Below are 19,547 nucleotides of genomic sequence, written 5' to 3'. Positions count from 1 at the left end.
TGCTGGTGGGTGCACACTTCTTGGTGCACGCTTCCCAGTGCTCGCTTGCCTGGTTTTTGCTGCATGCTCACTGGTGGATGCACTCTTTTTGGTGCACTACACTTGCATGTTTTTTGCTGCATGCTTGCTGGTGGGTGCACGCTTTTTAATGCATGCTTCCCAGTGCATACTTGCACAGTTTTTGCTGCATGGCTGTTGCTGGATGCACGCTGTCTGGTGCATGCTTCCCGTTGCATGCTTGCACGGGTTTTGCTGCATGCTTGCAGCTGGGGGCACACATTTTGGTGCACACTTCCCAGTGCACGCTTGCACGGTTTTTTGCTGCGTGCTCGCTGGTGGGTGCATGCTTTCCAGTGCACACTTGCACACTTTTTGCTGCATGCTCAGTGGTGGATGCATACTTTTTGGTGCACACTTCCCAGCACATGCTTGCCCATGGCTGCACTCTTGGTGCACACTTTACTGGTGCGTGCCCACTTTTTGGTGCATGTTTTCAAGTGTTTGCACGCTTACTGCTGGGTGCACGCTTGCTGCAGGGTGCACGCTTTTGGTGCGCACAGCCGGGGGCCACCTGCAGGTGGGTGCCCCCCACTCTTCGTTCCTCATCCCGGGAGTGCATGTGGGGAGTGCGGGACCCTGGTACCGGCCGTGCACGCGGAGCACTGAGCACCCCTGGGTGCAGGCTCCGCGCCCGCAGCAAAGCGAGCACCCCCGCTGTCCCCACCCCCTGCCCGGGTGCTCGGCGACACCTCGCGGCGGCGGCCGCCTCCCGCTCTGCCCACCGGGTGCCCGCCCCCCCGCCCAGCTGCGCACCGCGCCCGGCGGGTTGGCCCCACCGCTCCCTGGCCCCCGCGTTGCCCCTTTAAGGCGCGGCGGACGGCGCTGTCACGTGGTGCGGCCGGCAGAGCGCTTGCCGCGAGCGCGGCGGAAGTGACGTAGCGCGGCCGCCGGGATGGCGGCGCCGAAGGTGAAGCAGGACATGGCCCCGCCGGGCGGGTACGGGCCCATCGACTACAAGCGGCACCTGCCGCGCCGCGGGCTCTCAGGTGGGCGGAGGGCGGGGAGCGGGGGCGGGAGGCCCGGCGGGGAGGGCCCGGTGCTGCCGGTGCCGCGCTCACCCGCGCCCCCGCAGGGTACAGCCTCTTCGCGCTCGGCATCGGCAGCCTCCTGCTGGGCTACTACACGCTCATCAAGTGGAACCGGGAGCGCAGGTGCCGCCTCCCCAGCCCCGGGCTCCCCCCGGTTCCCCTGGGCCTACCCCGGGCCCCCCCCCGCCCCGGGCCCCCCCCCCCCCGGTCGTCTTGTGGTCTCGTCCCTTCCCGGCGGCCGCGATCGTCGTCCCGCCCACCTGGGGTTCCCCTCGATCATCTTTGTCCCGTGCCCCCTCACCGAGCCCCGCGGGTTTGTCCCCCCACCTTCCCCGAGGTCACCCGCCGGGTCGTTCTGTGTCCCATCCCGTGGCCCCGGTTTATCCTGTGTCCCCCCTGCGCCGGGCGTCCCCCCACGCTCCCACCCGTGGGCTCACCGGTTCTGGTTCCTTGCTCTCCCGCCCCGGTTCCACCCCCCTGGGATTTGCTTTCCCCATCCCCTCCCCCGGCTCTTCCCGGCCCCCCCCAGCCCCTCCCCCCGGTGCTCACCCCCAGCCCCCCCCAGCGGTGCTTCCCCGCGGTGCTCCCCCCCCCAGCTCACAGCCCTGCCCCCCCTCCCCCCCCATCCCCCCGCAGGCGGCTGCTGATCGAGGACCTGGAGGCACGGATTGCCCTGATGCCGCTGCTGCAGGCAGAGTCAGACCGCAGGTACCGAGGGCATGGGGGAGGTCCCCACTGGGCGTTGTGCCCCCCTGCTCGGGGCTTAGCCTCCCCTTCTCTCGCAGGACCCTCCGGATGCTGCGGCAGAACCTGGATGAGGAGGCCAAAATCATGAAGGATGTTCCTGGCTGGAAGGTTTGTGACCCAGGTGCCCCGGGGCTGGGCGGGGGCCGTGCCACTGGCTGCCCCTCGGTGATGCCCGGCACAGTGGGGGGGGCGGAACCGGCCACCCCAGCGGATTTGGGTCTGTGCCACATCTCTGGGAACGCTCACATCACCCAGGCTTGAAGAAGCCCCCAGAAACCAGCGGCATAGGGGGCTACGCTGAGCAGTGAAGCTCATTCTGCTGCCTGCCAGGGCTTGGAGCCGGGGGGGGGGGGCACCGCTCAGCTGGGGGGCTGCGGCTGCCCCCCCCCCACCGCTCTCCCCCCCCCCAGGTGGGCGAATCCCTGTACCACACCGACCGCTGGGTGCCCCCCACGCTGGAGGAGCTCTACTACCTGCGCCCCACCAGCGAGGTGGAGAACGAGAAGTTCGGGCTGCAGTACTATGTCTGAGGCGCGGCACAGCATGGCCCAGCTTGGCACAGCCCGGCACCGCGCTCACCGGGCTCTGGCATCCCCTGGTGCCGTGGGGGGGCGGTGGCGGCTGCCCAGTGCTGCCTGTTCCAATATCTGTCATTAAACCTACACAGATCCGCGGTGTCGGACATGGTGTCGGCATGTTCCTGGTGCAGCTCCGTGTCCTGGAGCGGGACACTTGGCTGGCCCCGGGGGGGGGTGTTGCTCTTCCTGCTGCTGCATGTTGGGGGGTCCTGGCTCTTGTTCCCAGAGCCCCCCCAGCGTGGGGGGAGCAGGGGATCGGCCCCGGTTGCTGCGTGGCTGAGCCGGGCCCTGCTCCGGCTGCTGAAAACATCCTGATGGGGGCTGGGTAGCTGCAGCCCCGGCCCTGCGGGTCCCCTGCAGCAAGGGCTTGTCCCCCAGTGTCACAGCTGGGGGCTGGCAGGTGGAGGGGGGAGGGGCGGGGGACGCACTCAGCCCACCCTCCGGTTGCTGAGGGTGGCACCCACCGGGGTTGAGTGCAAAACACCGATTTTGAGTGTTTGGTGTGTCCCAGTTGCTGGGGGGGGGCATAAGGTGCTTTGTGGATCACTGTGGGGTGCAGGCAGCTGCCCCCGCCCCCGCCCGCTGTCTGGGGGGGGGCGGGGGAGGGGCGTAGAGGCGATTTCGGGGCTCACCACCACCACAAACCGAGCCGGGGGGGCGGGGGCGGGCCTGGGGCCCGGGCGATGCTCCCGGGGAGGGGGGGCCGGGCGGGGCGGGGGCAGCCGGAGCCGCCTCCCCCGGGCGGCATCGCCAAGCGCCGGGGGTCCGCGCTGCTGCCGCCGCTCCCGCAGGGCTCCGCCGCCGCCGCCGGGATGAGCTCCGCGCCCGGCTCCGCCCGGCAGCCGCCCCGCTACCTCAGGTGAGCCCGGCCCCAGGGACCCCCCGACGGGGGATGCCAGCAGCCCCGAGGGGGGTCTGGGGTCCCGCCGTGCCTGTGCCCCTCACCGTACGCCCGCACTGGAGCTGCTGCCCCACCCCACCCCCCGCCGCCGCTGCCCCCCGGGACGGGCTGGGGGGGAACCCGCTACCCCGGGACCCCCTCCCCCCGGCTCGGCTCCTGCCTCCCGTGATGCCCCCAGCGCCCCGGTGCCGCCAGCCCCCCTTCCAGCTGTCCCCACGCATGTCTCCCCGCGGGGCGATCCCAGCCCGGCTTCTCGCACCCCCGAGGACGGGGGCGGGGGGGGCCGGTACCCAAATAACCGCGGTTGCCAGAGCAACTGCATCCCGGGTCGCCATGGCTGCGGCAGGGATGCTGGGATGGCTCCGGCACGCGCGGCCCCAGCGCGGGAAGCGGCACGGGGGAGACTCCGGTACCGCCTGGGGCTGGGGACCCCTGTGCGTCCCCAGCTCCCCGTGCTTGCACCCCGCGGGGCGGGGGGGACGAGTGGCGGGCAGGGAGCCGGGATGTGGGACCGGGACACGGAGCCGGGTGTAGAGGCGGGCACGGAGCTGGGATGTGGGACTGGGATGCAGAGGGAGGATACGGAGCTGGGATGTGGGACTGGGATGCAGAGGGAGGATACGGAGCTGGGATGTGGGACTGGGATGCAGAGGGAGGATACGGAGCTGGGATGTGGGACTGGGATGCAGAGGGAGGATACGGAGCTGGGATGTGGGACTGGGATGCAGAGGGAGGATACGGAGCTGGGATGTGGGACTGGGATGCAGAGGGAGGATACGGAGCTGGGATGTGGGACTGGGATGCAGAGGGAGGATACGGAGCTGGGATGCGGGACTGGGATGCGGGACTGGGATGCAGAGGGAGGATACGGAGCTGGGATGTGGGACTGGGATGCGGGACTGGGATGCAGAGGGAGGATACGGAGCTGGGATGTGGGACTGGGATGCAGAGGGAGGATACGGAGCTGGGATGCGGGACTGGGATGCAGAGGGAGGATACGGAGCTGGGATGTGGGACTGGGATGCGGGACTGGGATGCAGAGGGAGGATACGGAGCTGGGATGTGGGACTGGGATGCAGAGGGAGGATACGGAGCTGGGATGTGGGACTGGGATGCAGAGGGAGGATACGGAGCTGGGATGTGGGACTGGGATGCAGAGGGAGGATACGGAGCTGGGATGTGGGACCTGGGATGTGGGACTGGGATGCAGAGGGAGGATACGGAGCTGGGATGTGGGACTGGGATGCAGAGGGAGGATACGGAGCTGGGATGTGAGACTGGGATGCAGAGGGAGGACATGGGACTGGGATGCGGGACTGGGATGCAGAGGGAGGACATGGGACTGGGATGCGGGACTGGGATGCAGAGGGAGGACATGGGACTGGGATGCGGGACTGGGATGCAGAGGGAGGACATGGGACTGGGATGCGGGACTGGGATGCAGAGGGAGGACATGGGACTAGGATGCGGGACTGGAATGCAGAGGGAGGACATGGGACTGGGGTGCAGAACTGGGATGCAGAGGGAGGACATGGAGCCGTGATGCAGAACTGGGATGTGGGACTGGGATGCAGAGTGAGGACACGGAGCCGTGTTGCAGAACAGTGATGCAGAATGCGAGGTGCCCTGCCCCTGGAACTGGGGTACAGGAGGGGACACAGGAGGGATGCTTTCAAACCCCTCATCCTTCAGCTCCTCCCCCTCCCGCTCCCAGTAAGGTCTCTGCCCCGCCAGTGCAGCAGCAGCTCTGGCCATCCACCACGCCCCAGGAGGCAGCAGTAACTGGGTTAAACTGCGTTGGACTGGGCTTTGCTGGGTTTCAGCAGGGCTCAGTGGGGCACCTACCCCTGCACAGGGGACAGGAGCAGCATGTCCCCCCCTGCATCCCCAGCCCCTATAGCAAAGCCAAACCGCAAAGCGGGGAGGGCCGAGAGCGCACGTGCACCCCAGAGCGCTTGGAGGGGACTCTGCTCCCGGGGTGGGCAGCGAGCCAGGACTCGGGGAGCCCCACAATGTGTGTCCCCCCCCCTCCCTGGGGACGATGCCAGGACCGCGGGAGCCAGCCCGGGCCGCAGCCCAGGTTTCCCTGCCAGCAGTGATTACGGGCAATGTTCTCCCCTGGAGCAGACGTGGGGAATTTTGTCAGAGCCGAAAATGCGCCTTTTGTTGGGTGACTGACAACACAGCTGCACTGGGGCTAGCTGGGCTCTGCCAGGCCCCGCACAGGACCAGGGAGCAGGGGCTGGATTTGGCCCCTTTTCCCCCCTTTTTGCCCCTGGTGTGGGGCTGGGGACAGGCTGGGACTCACTAGAGGGCACCAGATGATTGGGGATGGGATGTGGGATGGGATGAACAGGATGGGAAAGGAGAGGAGGCATGGGGCAGGGTGAGGGTTTTTTTTCTTCTGGGGGTCTGCCAGGTTGGGCAGGGCACTGGGGTTTTGTGGGGTCTGCCGAGGCATACAGGGGGTATGGGGTGGGCCTGTGGGGACAGCCAGAGGATGTGGGGTCAATGAGATCTGTCAGCACGGCCAGGGGACAGGGTCTAAGGGGTCTGCCAGAGTGACCAGGGCATGGCAGGTCTATGGGGTTTGTCAGGATGGCCAGGGGACAGGGTGGGATCAGCCACGGTGGCTGGGGAGTAGGGGGCTCTCTGGGCTCTGCCAGAACGACCAGGGGATGTCAGAACTAAATGGTCTCCAGGCTTTGCCAGGACCCCCGGGGGACAGCCTGGTACGGGCTCTGCTGGGACACAGGGGGCTCTGGGCTCTGCCAGGACACCCAGGGGACGTGGCTGGCTCATGGGGTCACCCTGGACAGTGCAGGGTGACCCTGCAGCCAGGGACTCAGCAAGCCCCCAGCCCCTGTTCCCCCCAGCTCCCAGGGCTGGTAGCACCACACCTTCCTGCAGATAGTGGAGGGCCAGTTGGTCCCCTCCCTGCGACTAGGACCGAGCAAGGTGTGAGTGTGCATCCCCAAAGCAGGAGCATGGCCGGGGCCCCTCAGCTGCCCCCCAGGCTGCAAATTTTCCTCCCTGGGCCACCAGCATCCCGACTGCGGCCTCTCCTAGGGGCCAGATTTCACGTCCCTTCCATGACAAGCGCACAGCAGCTCACTGGACCCGGCACATGCTGTTCCAGCCGCGGCGCAGGTGAGCCAACAGATGTGAGCAATTATTGTCCAATTTGGAGGCTCCCGGACCCTGCCAGCTCCTGGGCTCGCAGCGCAGGAACAACCGCAGCATTGTTTGCTTTTATATAACAGCCCGATCCCCACGAGCCCGGGGATGCTGCCAAGGCCGTGCCTCGCACGAAATACAGCCCCCCCCTGTGCTGCCGGGCTCCCGAATGTGCCGGCCGTGTGCATCCCCAGCCCCGAGCCACCGGCCATGCCCACCCTCAGCCTTGTGAGCCCCCAGCCCGCTTGCCCGTTGCCCCCAAGCATCCCCTGCCCTGCACCGCGGGGATGCTTGGGGGCCCAAGGGGCTTAGTGCTGGGGCGGGGGGGTGTCCCTGCCCTCACTGCTGTCCGCTCCCCCCGCAGCAAGGCGGAGGCAGAGGCCATCGAGAAGGAGCTGCTGGAGGATTATCGGTTTGGGCGGCAGCAGCTGATCGAGATCTGGGGACACGCCTGTGCCATGGCCGTGACCAAGGTGAGGTGGCCAGTGGGGCCCAAGACCCCCCCGCCGGGGTGGGGGGGCTGCCGGCTGCTCTCCCCCCCGCACCCTGTCCCCCTGTGTGGCCTTTCCCACCCCAGCTGTGGTCTCCCTCCCACCCTGGATGGAGGCACAGGGATAGTGGGATGATGCTCTGGCCATGCCAGGGCTGCAGCCTCACCCTGGGAGACGGGGTGGGGGGTGGGGTGTCTGCATTCCTCAGCTGCCCTTTGTTATCCCCCCCGGGGTGAACTGGGGTCACCCGGGGCCAGTGGGTTCCACCATCCACCCCTGCCAGGCACCGGCTGCCTTTGCTGTGCGTGGGGAGGAGGGTGCTGGGGGGCTCCTCAAGCCCTGGCATTGCTCCCCTGGTGTGGTGAGCCCCGAGTGCTCGTGCTGGATGGGACGAGGAGGAGGAGGAGGAGGAGGAGGAGGCAGCAGCTGGGTAAGTGGAGGTGCAGCATCAAGGGCAGCTTTGTGCCTCGGCAGCCGCCGAGCTCCGCGCCCACCTGCCTCAGCTTTTCCGTTGGAGGTGTCTGGACTGTGCTCTGCCCTTCCCTTCTCTGAGGGCAGAGAAGTTGCCTGAGGAGGGGAAATATTTGGGTGTTGGAGCCTCTCTGGATCCTGGGGCTGGTCCTGGTCCCTGCCCCAAGGCTGGTCCAGGTCCCACAGTGCGGGGCTGCCCACCCCTCCAGGGCCCCCCCTGTACGGCAGCACCCCTGGCTCCACCACCAGCTCCAGCTGGGGAGAGTGGGGCTGAGCATCCTCTTCCTCATGGTGTTGAGCCAGGGAGAGCATCCGCGGATCCCAGTTTGGGCATCCCGCCCCCCAGTCAGGATCCCCTCCCGGTGCATCCCCTGGAGCCACAATGCAGGCTGGCACCAGGGCAGGGCCAGGGCCAGGCGAGCCTGGCTTTGTCCGGCACCGCAGCGCTGCAAGCGGGCCGTGCTGCTCAGGTCTCTGGCGGCTGGATGGGACCAGGAGCCAGGCTCTGCGAGCAGGAAAAAATCTGTCAATGGATAAACAGAGCCTCCCTTTGCAGGCTGCTGGTATGTGGAGTGCTCGGCCACCTCCCTGCAGGCTGGCAGGGAGCCCCGTCCCGCCACGGGCATCATCCTGTCCCGGGCATCGTCCTCAGCCCACCTTGGGCACCTTCCCTATCCCACCGTGGGCATCGTCATCATCCCACCATGGGCATCATCATCATGCCACCGTGGGCATCATCATCATGCCACCGTGGGCATCATCATCATCCCACCGTGGGCATCATCATCATCCAACCATGGGCACCATCTGCATCCCACCGTGGACACCATTCTCACCCCACTATGGGCCCTGTCCTGCCCTGGGCACCATCCAAGTCCTGCTGTGGTGCCATCCCCATCCCACTGTGGGCATTGTCCCCATCACATGCCCCCTCCTGCCATGGGTGCTGTCTCCATCCTACTGTGGGTGCTGTCCCCATCCCACCACACACCACGCTGCCCACCCAGCAGCACAGCCTTACTGTGGGTCATCAAGCCCCGGTCCCCCCGCCACATCCCCAATGCTGGGTGCCATCCCCAGGGCTGCCCCAGAGGGACGGGGCTGGGCAGTGACATGACATCCCTGTCTCCTCTCGGCAGGCCTTCCCGCTGCCGTCCCTGCCGCGCAAGCAGCCCACGGTGCTGGTCGTTTGTGGCCCGGCACAGAATGGGGCCATTGGCCTGGTGTGCGCCCGGCACCTGCGGATCTTTGTAGGTATCTTCCTTCCCTCGTGCTCCTCTTCATCCTCGAGTGGTGCCAGGCTCCCACACCGCATCCCCACTCTCCATCCCACAGGACTATGAGCCCACCATCTTCTACCCCAAACGCTCCCCGGACCCCCTGTACCAGGATTTCACGACACAGTGCGAGAAGATGGACATCCCCTTCCTCTCCTACCTCCCCACCGAGGTGAGACCCCTGGAGCCCCCGTGCTCACTGGCTGACGTGGTTGAGTTTGTTATTCTTTTTTTATTCCTTCCATCCCCCCCGCAACCCCGCCCCCGGCTCTGCTGGGAGCCCGGGGATGCCATGAAATCCAGCGGCGGCTGCCGCGGCCCCGCCAGCCACCGGCTCTGTTGTTGTTGGAAGCGTCGGGCTCGGTGGGAGGAATGTGACCCGAAAGCACTGCCCTGGCCAGGGCCGCGTGTCTCGGCGTGCTGGGCTCCGCCGCACCACCGCGCCCCTCACCCCCCCCCCCCGCCTTGGCTTCTTGGGGGGGGCGGATTTTTTTGGCAGTAGCTCTTGGATGAATCTATTTATGCAGGAAGACGGGATCCCTGTGTGGGGTTCGGTGCCTGTCCCATAGGGGGGTGGGGGGGACCCCCCAGCCGCTGCCCACCGTGTCCCCCCCCAGGTGCAGCTGATCAATGATGCCTACAACGCCGTGGTGGATGCCGTGCTGGGAGCTGAGGCGGAGGCGACCGAGGGGAGGGAGCCCTGCGCTGCCATCCTGGCCACCCTGAAGCTCATCCGCATCCCCATCGTCAGCCTGGATGTGCCCTCAGGTCTGGCACCATGCTCAGCATCCCCCCAGGCAGGATGGAACCCCCCCAGCTCTGTGCTCACCCCAAGATTGTCACCCAGCCCACTGTGGCATCACCCTGGGCTCAGCGCCTGGGTGGTGGGGGAGCCCCTGCGGAGCCCTCCCAGGGTGGGGACAGCCCCGGGGACCCCCAGCTTTCCCCGCCCCCAGCCTGGCAGCATCCCTGCCGGCAGCCCAGGCTGGCAGCCGCTCTCCACGGATGCGTTCAGGGCATCCACGATAAATAACAAACTCCTTGAACTGAGACATGATGTAATTTGAAAACACCCGGGTGTCTGGTGGCCAGGCCTGGAATTGCCATCACACCCCCACACCGCGTGTGCCCCCCCCCCCCCCCCCCCCGCAGGAGCAAACAGGAGCTCTCGGCACGGCTGCTGGTGAATCCCCACCAAGCAAAACCCCGCACAGTGCCAGGATGCAGCTGGAGCGGTGCAAGGCGGCGATGCTGGGGGGACACACACGCACCCCCTCCTCCCTGCGCCCTCCCCTCCTCCACCACCCCAGAGCATTCTCCACCGGCAAACTGGTGCCCGGCAGCGCTGTGTCCCCTGGGGTGCCCTGAACCCCTCCCCATGTCTTTTTTGCCATGGCAGGGTGGGACGTGGAGGCCGGGAGCAGTGGTGGGATCAGCCCCGACGTGCTGGTGTCACTGGCGGCACCCAAGCAGTGCGCTCGGCGCTTCCTGGGCCGCCAGCACTTCGTGGCCGGGCGATTCCTCCCCTACGACGTGCAGAAGAAGTTTGAGCTCAACCTGCCTGAGTACCCCGGCACCGAGTGCGTGGTGGCCCTGCGAGCCCCCCAGCAATAAAGCGCTTGGTGGCTCTTCCCTGGGGTCGATGTCTGCCTGGGAACACGGGGTGAGGGGACAGTGGCCTCATGGCAGGGCTGAGCTGGGGGCTTGTGCCGGGATTTGGTTCCATGTCCCGTCCATGCCAGGGAATGGCCCCGTGCGCAGCTTGGCCCCCCTGTGCTGTGTCCCCTGGGACCTGTCACCAACCTGCTCTCAGGGGCAGACCCCATGTGACCTCCTCTGTCGCCTGTCCCATGGGGATGTGGGCAGTTCCTGGGGTCCCATGGGTGGGTGTGGGGTCCCCATTGCTGCTGCATTCCCCCATAGCTTGAAACCCTCAAGCGCACTGGGGAAGGGGCGCAGCAGCAGCCCCCTCGCTACAGGGTTTTTTAATTAACAGGGAGAGCAGTGACAAGCCACCGCTGGGGACCGTCCCCGCCCTGTCCCAGCAGAGAGGGTCTTCTTGACCCCGCACCAGCACTGGGAGCTGCCTCCCCCCTGGGGAGCTCGGTGCAGCTGGAGTTTTGGGGAATGCAGGGAATGCGCTGGGATTTCCGCTGGCGGGGCTGTGGGAGGGGGCTGCGGTCCCCAACCGTGGGGAGCTGTGGTTTGGAGGTGACCCTGGGGAGGGTCCCCAGCCCATCGCCCCCCTCCCCCCCCAGTCACCATCACTTGCCAGCGCCGCTGGGTGCTTTGCATCCTGCATCCCAGGGGGCAGCTGGGGCCATGGGTGCACTGAGCTCTGCACGGCCTCAGCGCCACCTCGGCATGGGGCTGCGGACAGCTTGGCACACCCACGCGGGCCAGGTCACTGCACGGGCGCCCACCGGCCCCGCCAGCCCACCGTGCCCCACGGCAGCGGGTGCCAGGGGAGCGCTGGCACCCTGACCCCAACCGCAGGAGCGCCGAGGCTGGGCTTGCTTGGCTTTTTCCCCTTTCCCTCCCCTCCGCATTCCCAAGTGCATCCAATTTTAGCAGCTTTGCAAAAACAAACCCTCAAGTTTCCCGGGCTGGAGCAGCGAGTGGCAGCGCGCGGCCGGCTTGCTGGGGAGGCCGCCTTCCCGCTTCCCTCTTGACACCGATCCAGCGCCGGCAGAGCCGACGGTCCTGAGTGCCAGGAGCCGATTGCTGCTGTCTGCCGGCGCAAGGGGGAAAGGCCTCATATATAGACCCACGGTGCCGCCGCGCTCACAGTTGCCGGCCGCCCTGCCACGGCACAGGCAACCATGGGTGAGCTGGCACTGGCCCTCCTGGCTCTCGCCGCCCTGCATGGTGCCAGGGCAGCAGGTAAGGCCGGGACTGGTGGCTAACCACGGCGCAGGGACCTGTCAGTGCTGCCTGCCGGGGGCATCCCTGCCATCCCGGGGGCTGGCGGTGGTGATGCGGGGCAGGATGGGGCTGGGGCTGAGTGCTTGCCAGATGTGTGCCGGGGCCAGATGTGTGCCAGGATCAGAGGTGCGCCAGGGTTTTGACCACAGCTGGGGACAGTCCCTCCGGCATCTGCTGGCAGGAGGATGCGTTGGCGAGGCTTGGGGCAGGTTTGCCCTCCCTGGGGCCATGTCACCAGAGGGATGGGGATGTGTCCTGCGCCACGTCCCCACCAGCTCTGCCAGCTGCAGCGCTGGATGGCTGAGCACCTGCGGGAAGCCCCAACTGGCTCGACCACCACAAGCTGCTCTATGGGGCTTTTGCCCCCTGGTGCTGAGCCCCCCAGACCCGTGGGGGTCCCTGCAAGGTGCCAAGGGCAGTGACTGGGTGAGACTGAGCTGGGACCGTCCCTGGTCCAGGGACAGAATCCATCCACCTGCACAGTGCAGGCTGTGACGGGTCCCGCTGTCCCCCAGATCCCTGCCACCTGGGGAAGGGACAGGAGGTGGCAGGGTCAGGTCCCCGCTACCGTGGGATTGCTGCTGGCGGAGGGATGGTGCCGCTGCATGGCCATGGGGCGCCCGTGGGGTCCCCACGGGTACTTTAGGGTGTGCCAGGCTGCACAGGGGTGTCTTGACTGCTTGGCCGCATCCTGCCCAGTGCCTGTGGGTGACAGGCACCAGGGGCCAGTTTTCTCCTCAGGGACCTGCTCCCCTCATCTGTCGTTTCCAGCTTGGCTGAAGCCCCCAGCCCAGCACCTGGGATCACCTGCATGAGGGGCAGGCGGGCAGCGCTGCCCTTGCAGACCCCACTCCCTGGGTTCAATCCTGGGATGCGGCTGGCTGGGCCCAGTGGGAGCTGGGGGGTCCACCCTCCAGCTGGGGCATGCAGCGAGCCCCCCGGGCCAGCTGCTGCCGTGGTGGTGTCCCCGCTTGCCGGCTGTGGTTTTACAGCCCAGTTTCCTGCTGCCTCCCGCTTTGGCTGGTAGGGTTTGCTGTGGCGCCAGGTTCGTGCTGTCATCTTGGCGTGGTGGGTGTGTGCGTGGGCACCCTGGCTGGTCTCCCCATCCCACATCACCCCTGGGGATGATCTTGCCCCAGGGCAGCTGGGAGCTTGCGGGGAGCATTTCGTGGCAAGCAGCCCATGAACATGGCATGGGCCCCGGTACAGCCGGACTCGCCACGCAGCACCAGCCTCAGCTGCCCTTTGATCCACCCCTGGCTGGCCAGGGGGCTGCAGCATCTCCTTGTCCACCCCGGATGGTGACACCACCGGCCTAGCCCCATGGAGCTGGTAAATCCTGCCCAGAGCCCCTTGCCTGGAGCCCCTTGCCAGGGGGCAGGGTGCTGAGGGTGGCGAGTCCCCATCCCCACTGAGACCTGGTGTGTCCCAGCACTGGCTGCGCTTTGCTTCAGTGCCCACGGCTTGGCAAGGGACCATCTGAGCACCGCTGGGTGCCCTGGGCAGAGGGTGCCCTGGCACTGGGTGCTCTCACCATGTCCTTCCCCAGAGCCCACAGAGAACAACTCGGAGCCGGGCAAGAGCGGCACGGCAGGGAAGCCCTGGAAAGCAGTCCCCAGCCTGGCAGACCTCGACCTGGACACAGCAGGTATGGCTGTCCCCAAGCCCCCGCCAGACACCGTGCCCTGGGGGACCTGCAGTCAGAGCCCCCCAGAGGGGCTGCATGGGGTAATACCCACCGTGCCAGCCTGGCAGTGCCACCTCCTCCGTGGCAGTGTCCCCACGGGACCCTTGCAGCAGGGATGCTGTGCACACCCTGCGCTCCCCGTGGCTCCCACGCTGCATCCCCTGGCGCCTTCCATCCCCACACACTTTCATCCACCTGTCCCTTGCCTGTGCAGCCCTCGGCATCCCTGAGCTGTGCCCAGCCCTGGTGGCACCCTGGGATGCTTAGGGACAGGGTGGGGGGCTGCTCCCCTTTCGCTCACTCAGGGCTGGCTCTGTCCCAGGCAGAGGAGCTGAGTGGACATCGTGGTTCAACATCGACCACCCTGGGGGGGATGGGGACTACGAGAGCCTGGAGGCCATTCGCTTCTACTACCGTGGGCGCGTCTGCGAGCGGCCGGTGGCCATCCAGGCCCGCACCACTGAGTGGGAGCTGCCCGAGGAGGTGGGTGAGGTGGTGCACGTCAGCCCCAAGAAGGGTTTTCGGTGCATCAACAAGGAGCAGCCGCAGGGGAAGACCTGCTCCAACTACCACATCCGCTTCCTCTGCCCGCTGGGTGAGTGCCACCCCCCCGGACCCCGCTGGCATGTTGGGGGGGTCCATACCCATTGCTGTGCTCTCCCCTTGCTTTTCACACCCCCTCCCGCTGTTGCATCCCACCGAGTGCTGCAGTGCTGCGACTCCACCAGACCCCCCCAACTCCAGCAATCACCCCTTGGGTGCATGACGCTGGGCATCATCCCAGGGGCCAAGTGCACACCCATGGATCTGGACGTGGGTGGTGGGCCCCCAGATAATGCCTCTACTCCCCACTCCCACCAGAGCATATCTACTGGTCGCACTGGTCCTCCTGGAGTCCCTGCTCACGCAGCGCCTGCGGCAGCAGCGGCACCCAGACCCGCACTCGCCGATGCGTCAATGCCCAGCTGGTGGCCACGCTGAAGGAGGTCAAGTGCAAGGGCAAAGCTGTGGAGCGCCGGCCGTGCAGTGCCGGCCCCTGCCCAGGTAGGGACCCCGGCACTACCAGCACCCACCTGCCCCCCAGCCAGTGCTTGCCACCTGAAGCCAGCCACCTCCATCTCCTCTTCTGCCCATGCCACTGGTGGCACGAGGGGTCCCAGGGGGCCGTTGGCGCACAGCAGCTGCCTCCCCATCGGTGCAGCCACCTCCTGGGCAAAGCTGCTGCTGCCTGCGCATCATCAGCTTAATTGCAATAACAGAGGCCGTGCTGGTAAAAACAGCTTGGCAGGGGTAAGCCAGGGCTGGCTGGGCACAGGTGGCTTGGAGGGACCCTCCCTGTCTGGGGACCTCCCGTGTCCCTGTGTTATGGGACCACCCCGGGCTGGGGGGAACGTGGTGCCCGATGCCTGCCCGGCGTCTCCCTGACAGAGCCAGCGTGGATGGAGTGGGGCACCTGGGGCCCCTGTTCTCACAGCTGTGGCAGCGCTGGGACACGTGTCCGGCGCCGGAGCTGCAAAAAAACCAAGAAGATGCCGTGCACCGGCCGCCCCACCGAGGTGCAGAAATGTCCCCCCTCGCCCTGCCCAGGTACCTGCTCTTGGGGACACAGGGACTCCCTCCCCGGTGCCCCCAACCCGTGTGGCCCCGCCGCCGGCCACAGCCATGAGGTCTGAGCACCGTGCCACCCCGCAGCCTGCCCTGAGCACACACTGCAGGGCACCGTCGTCTCCACCACCGGCTCGGCACTGCCGGACGCCCACATCTACCTGGAGGGCCGCCCGCCGGTGCTGCTGGCCCGCAGCGATGCCCACGGGCACTTCACCGTGACGGGGCTGTGTGAGGGCACTGCCGCCAACATCAGCATCCACCGCGAGGGCTTTGCCCCGGGACTGGCATCCATCGTCTCCAACGGCTCTGGCGTGGCGGTGGTGCATGTGAGGCTGCAGAGGCTGGGTAAGCATCGCGGCGTGAGGTGGGGGCTGCGCGGTGCACCCCTCAAGGGACATCCCCAAAGGATGCACGGTGTGAGGGAGTGAACCAAGAGGGGGACTGCAGCTCGTTGCTTCCTTTGCCACCTTCTTCCCCTGCAGAGAAGCCCTACATGGTGCTGCATCCCAAGGCGAAGGTGCGGGTGGCTGGGCAGGAGGTGACCTTCTGCTGCAAAGCCTCGGGCACCCCGGTACCCAAGAAATATTACTGGTGAGCAGGGTCTGGGCAGCAGAAAGCTGGCATTGGGGATGGTGGGGAAAGGCAGACCCAGCTGTATCCCTGCTGAGCCCATCCTCATCCCTGCAGGTACCACAACGGGACGCTGCTGGAGCGGAAGGTGTACCGCTACGGCAGCCGCCTGGTGCTGCGGGGGCTGGCACCAGAGCAGGCTGGCACCTACCACTGCAAAGCCAGCACCGAGGCAGGCGCCATCAAATCGGCGCCAGCACCACTCACCGTGCTGGGTGAGAATGGGATGGGCTTCCTTAGCCACACCATCACCCTGGGATGGGGGGTGTGGTGGGGAGGGTCACCCTAACCCTTGGTCTGCCCTGTGTCCCCCAGCCCAGGGCCAGCAGAGCTGCAAGCCGGAGCCTGAGCCGAGCCTCGTGGAGCTGCCCAGTGAGTGCCCACAGGATGCCGCCGGCTCCCGCTACTACAATGTGGGGCGCTGCCCGCCTGCCCCGTGTGCCAGCAGCCTGGCCAAGCAGTCGGGGTGCGGGGCAGATGCGGGGCACTGCTGCGGGGTGCGAAGGATGGAGATGCGGGAGATCCCCTGCGCCGGCTCCCTGCTGCCCATCAAGGTGGTGGCTGAGTGCGGTTGTGGACCCTGTGCCCAGCCCCGCGTCCTGGTGCAGGGACGGGTGACAGCAGCTGACACTGGCGAGCCCCTGCGCTTTGGGCAGATCTTCCTGGGTGGGAAGAAGGTTGGTTTCACTGGCTACAAGGGTTCCTTCACCATCGAGGTGCCACCGGACACACAGCGCTTGGTGGCTCGCTTTGTAGACCAGCAGCAGAGGTTCGTGGATGCTGTCAAAGTCCTGCCCTTCAACCGCCGCGGTGGTGCTGTCTACCAGGAGGTCAAGATGCTGCGGAAGAAGGAGCCGGTAGATCTGGACAGCAGCCAGAGCAACGCCATCCCACTGGGGGAGGCAAGCGGCCGGGAGCCCGTTGGGGAGCTCATCCTCCCCGCTGGTGCCTTCCTCCGTCCCTCTGGGGAGGTCTTCAGGGGCACGGTCAAAGCCAGCGTCACCTTCCTGGACCCCAGGGACATGGCGACAGCCAGCACGGCCTCCAGCGACCTCAGCTTCGCCAACACTGAGGGAGAGATCATTCCTCTGCGGACCTACGGCATGTTCACCGTGGATTTTCGGGAAGGGGAGACAGGTGCGGTGCTGCAGACGGGGCCAGTGGAGGTGCGGATGGACGCGGGGCAGGTCTGGATGCCAGAACACCTGCAGAAGATGAAGTTGTGGTCCTTGAACCCTGAGACCGGCTTGTGGGAGGAGGAAGGTGTCCTCCGCCCGGCCGGGGGGAGCCGGGGCAAGAGGGAGGAGAGGACCTTCCTGGTGGGGAACCTGGAGATCCGGGAGCGGCGTCTCTTCAACTTGGACGTGCCGGAGGACCGTCGCTGCTTTGTCAAGGTCAGGGCTTACAGCAATGAGAAGTTCAACCCCTATGAGCAACTGGAAGGGGTGGTCATCAGCCTCATCAACCTGGAGCCCCAGCCCGGCTATCCTGCCAATCCCCGGGCATGGGGGCGCTTTGACAGCGTGGTGACAGGTCCCAACGGCGCCTGCCTGCCCGCTTTCTGTGATGGCCAGCGCCCCGATGCCTACTCAGCGTACGTCACGGCCACGCTGGGCGGCGAGGAGCTGGAAGCTGTGGCCTCCAGCCCCAAGCTCAACCCCAATGCAGTTGGGGTGTCCCAGCCCTACCTGGGCAAGCTGGGCTACCGCCGGTTGGACCACGATGACCCCAACTTGAAGAAGACAGCTTTCCAAATCAACGTGGCCAAGCCTGACCCCAACAACGTTGATGAGACCAATGGTCCCATCTACCCTTACCGCAGCCTCGAGGAGTGTGAGGAGGCTCCGGTCAGCGCCAACCACCTCCGCTTCTACCGCGTGGAGGTGGACAAGTACGAGTACAATGTGGTGCCCTTCAAGGAGAGCGACCTGACCTCCTGGACTGGCGACTACCTCTCGTGGTGGCCCAACCCTCAGGAGTTCAGGGCTTGTTTCATCAAGGTGCAGATCGAGGGGCCGCAGGAGTATATGGTGAGGTCCCGTAATGTGGGGGGCAGCCACCCCCGCACGCGGGGGCAGCTCTATGGGCTGCGTGACACCCGTAGCGTGCGGGACATGCTGCTGGAGAACACCTCAGGTGCCTGCGTGGAGTTCAAGTGCAGTGGGATGCTCTTCGACCAGAGCCTGGTGGATCGCACCTTGGTCTCCATCATCCCCCAAGGCAGCTGCCACCGCACAGCTGTCAACAGCCTCCTCCGGGAGTACCTGAACCGTCACCCGCCCGTGGCAGAGAACAACCACACAGCTGCCTTCACCATGCTGGCACCGGTCGACCCGTTGGGTCACAACTATGGCATCTACACGGTGACGGACCAGAACCCGCGGCTGGCCAAGGAGATCGCCATCGGCCGCTGCTTTGATGGCACCTCTGATGGCTTCTCAAGGGAGATGAAGGCGGACGCGGGTACGGCTGTCACCTTCACCTGCCAGGAGCGGCCGGCAGGGCGGGAGAGCTTCTTCCAGCGGCTGCTGACGGCCCCAGCCGAGGCGCTGGCTGAGATCCGGCGGGAGATGGGGACCAGCGAGATGCGCCGGGCTCCCCCCGAGGTGATGGACTTTGCCTCCGGCGCTCGAGCCCCAGGCCCCACAGCCACCCGCCAGACCCCCAGCAGCCGGCGGAGGATGGGCCAGATCCGGGGGCAGCCATGAACACCGCACCCCCCCTCTGTGCCCCCTCCCCGGCTCAGCTCTGCCCTCCCTTTCCCCGTCGCTTTTAACCGCACTCATTTATAACGACTAAGGGGGACACACACGGGACACGTGGAGTGGGACCCTCCTGCCGTGACCCCAGGGGACAGCAGGGCAGGGTACCACTGGGCTGTGGCGAGGGGGGCAACAGCAGGCAGCCCCCACCGGCCTCGCCAGCCCCCCCCCGGTGCTGCCCCTGCCCTTGCCCCCAGCCCTGTGTGGGGCAGCTCTTGGTGCTCAGCCCCGGGGACTGCGGTGCCGGTGATGCCGGCAGCAGAGCCACGGCCCCACGGGGGTTATTTAAATAAAAAAGAATAAAAGAGGGGGTGGAAGCAAATAGGGGAAGGGGCTGGGATGGGAAGGGGTCCCCACCCGGTGCTTTGCCCCGTGTCCAGCAACGGGGCACTCATGGCTGAAGGTGCCAGGAACGGGAGCACCCCCTGCACCCCTGCCCTGCATCCCACAAGGAAACGTGAGGTTTCTTTTGGGGAAAAACTGAAGGATGTGGATAAAATGCCCTCCCTGCACGCTCTGCCCCGGAACGGTGCGGTGACAGCTATCCGGCCGGGCGCAGGGGCTCCGTGGCGTGCCTGGGATGCCAGGCTCCATCCCTGCCACCTTCACCCGAGCTCAGCCCAGAGCCTGGCTGGGCCTGATCCTGCACCCATCCTGCTACCACCAGCCAGGCTGTTTTCCCCTTGAGGAGCATTTTGCCCCAACTTTTATCCAGGAGAGAAAAAAAAAAAAGATATTTCTTAAAGCCTCTCCCCAGCGCAGGGACACCCCCCCTAAGTCCTGCGGTGCGCCTGGGCCAGGGGAGCGAGCGAGAGGCGATGGCAGGATGCGCCCCCACAGCAACGGTGCTGGCACGCACCAAGGGCGCGTGCGGATTTGTACATTATTTATTATGAAATATATGGTTGTGTGTACACCCGCCTGGCTGCTGGGCTTCTCCGGGGGTGCCCAGACGCGTGTATGTGTGACCCCCCCAACTCCTGCCCCATCGCCTCCCGCCCTGCACGGTAGCACCGTCCCAGCACCTCCTGTTTGCCTTGGTCGTCGTTCAGCTGGTTGGCGGCAACACGGGGGGAACCGCGCCAGCTCCCCGTGGCCAGGGGACGTGGCAGCTGCGGGGGGGCCCCATCCAGCCCCGTGACACCCTCCCGCCCCCCTCATGCCCCAGCACAGGGATGTAGCCAGCACAGGAGTTGGGCACCCAG

General features: G+C 66.5%; 3 protein-coding genes across 5 annotated transcripts; all 3 read left to right on the top strand.

Annotated features, from left to right (window-relative positions):
* Positions 1 to 909: 909 nt before the first annotated feature.
* On the top strand, positions 910 to 2,517 carry NDUFA13 (NADH:ubiquinone oxidoreductase subunit A13). Its single transcript, XM_037383621.1, has 5 exons — positions 910 to 1,046; positions 1,133 to 1,211; positions 1,725 to 1,796; positions 1,874 to 1,943; positions 2,246 to 2,517. The coding sequence occupies exons 1-5, from the start codon at positions 953 to 955 to the stop codon at positions 2,363 to 2,365; spliced, it is 435 nt and encodes a 144-aa protein (XP_037239518.1). The 5' UTR covers positions 910 to 952; the 3' UTR covers positions 2,366 to 2,517.
* A 4,071-nt stretch (positions 2,518 to 6,588) lies between these two features.
* On the top strand, positions 6,589 to 10,362 carry YJEFN3 (YjeF N-terminal domain containing 3). Of its 3 annotated transcripts, none has more exons than XM_037383614.1 (5): positions 6,589 to 6,719; positions 6,856 to 6,964; positions 8,593 to 8,703; positions 8,789 to 8,902; positions 9,348 to 10,123. In XM_037383614.1, exons 1-5 carry the CDS (start codon positions 6,661 to 6,663, stop codon positions 9,795 to 9,797), a joined length of 843 nt encoding a protein of 280 aa, XP_037239511.1. In that variant the 5' UTR covers positions 6,589 to 6,660; the 3' UTR covers positions 9,798 to 10,123. The 3 variants fall into 3 exon arrangements, with proteins under 3 accessions (XP_037239511.1, XP_037239510.1, XP_037239512.1); XM_037383615.1 differs by adding an exon at positions 10,130 to 10,362 and having other exon boundaries at positions 6,628 to 6,964; positions 9,348 to 9,498; XM_037383613.1 differs by having other exon boundaries at positions 6,623 to 6,964.
* A 1,169-nt stretch (positions 10,363 to 11,531) lies between these two features.
* CILP2 (cartilage intermediate layer protein 2) lies at positions 11,532 to 18,664 on the top strand. Its single transcript, XM_037383629.1, has 9 exons — positions 11,532 to 11,613; positions 13,205 to 13,303; positions 13,665 to 13,937; positions 14,204 to 14,386; positions 14,771 to 14,929; positions 15,035 to 15,295; positions 15,433 to 15,541; positions 15,638 to 15,795; positions 15,896 to 18,664. Exons 1-9 carry the CDS (start codon positions 11,553 to 11,555, stop codon positions 18,286 to 18,288), a joined length of 3,696 nt encoding a protein of 1,231 aa, XP_037239526.1. The 5' UTR covers positions 11,532 to 11,552; the 3' UTR covers positions 18,289 to 18,664.
* Positions 18,665 to 19,547: the final 883 nt, after the last annotated feature.

This window comes from Falco rusticolus, chromosome 4 (assembly GCF_015220075.1).
Source record: "Falco rusticolus isolate bFalRus1 chromosome 4, bFalRus1.pri, whole genome shotgun sequence".
Classification (NCBI taxonomy): Eukaryota; Metazoa; Chordata; class Aves; order Falconiformes; family Falconidae; genus Falco; species Falco rusticolus.
The sequence above is the reverse complement of the archived record's forward strand: the minus strand, read 5'-3'. Positions and strand labels throughout refer to the sequence as shown.

Bases quoted from the DNA above. Each gene is read 5' to 3' on its own strand.
- CILP2 (XM_037383629.1), top strand. From the start codon at position 11,553: ATGGGTGAGCTGGCACTGGCCCTCCTGGCTCTCGCCGCCCTGCATGGT. The intron at 11,614-13,204 runs GTAAGGCCGGGA...GTCCTTCCCCAG, and splicing joins GCATGGTGCCAGGGCAGCAG to AGCCCACAGAGAACAACTCG. The intron at 15,542-15,637 runs GTGAGCAGGGTC...TCATCCCTGCAG, and splicing joins GTACCCAAGAAATATTACTG to GTACCACAACGGGACGCTGC.
- NDUFA13 (XM_037383621.1), top strand. From the start codon at position 953: ATGGCGGCGCCGAAGGTGAAGCAGGACATGGCCCCGCCGGGCGGGTAC. The intron at 1,212-1,724 runs GTGCCGCCTCCC...ATCCCCCCGCAG, and splicing joins AAGTGGAACCGGGAGCGCAG to GCGGCTGCTGATCGAGGACC. The intron at 1,944-2,245 runs GTTTGTGACCCA...CCCCCCCCCCAG, and splicing joins AGGATGTTCCTGGCTGGAAG to GTGGGCGAATCCCTGTACCA.
- YJEFN3 (XM_037383613.1), top strand. From the start codon at position 6,779: ATGCTTGGGGGCCCAAGGGGCTTAGTGCTGGGGCGGGGGGGTGTCCCT. The intron at 6,965-8,592 runs GTGAGGTGGCCA...TCCTCTCGGCAG, and splicing joins GTGCCATGGCCGTGACCAAG to GCCTTCCCGCTGCCGTCCCT. The intron at 8,704-8,788 runs GTAGGTATCTTC...TCCATCCCACAG, and splicing joins CCCGGCACCTGCGGATCTTT to GACTATGAGCCCACCATCTT.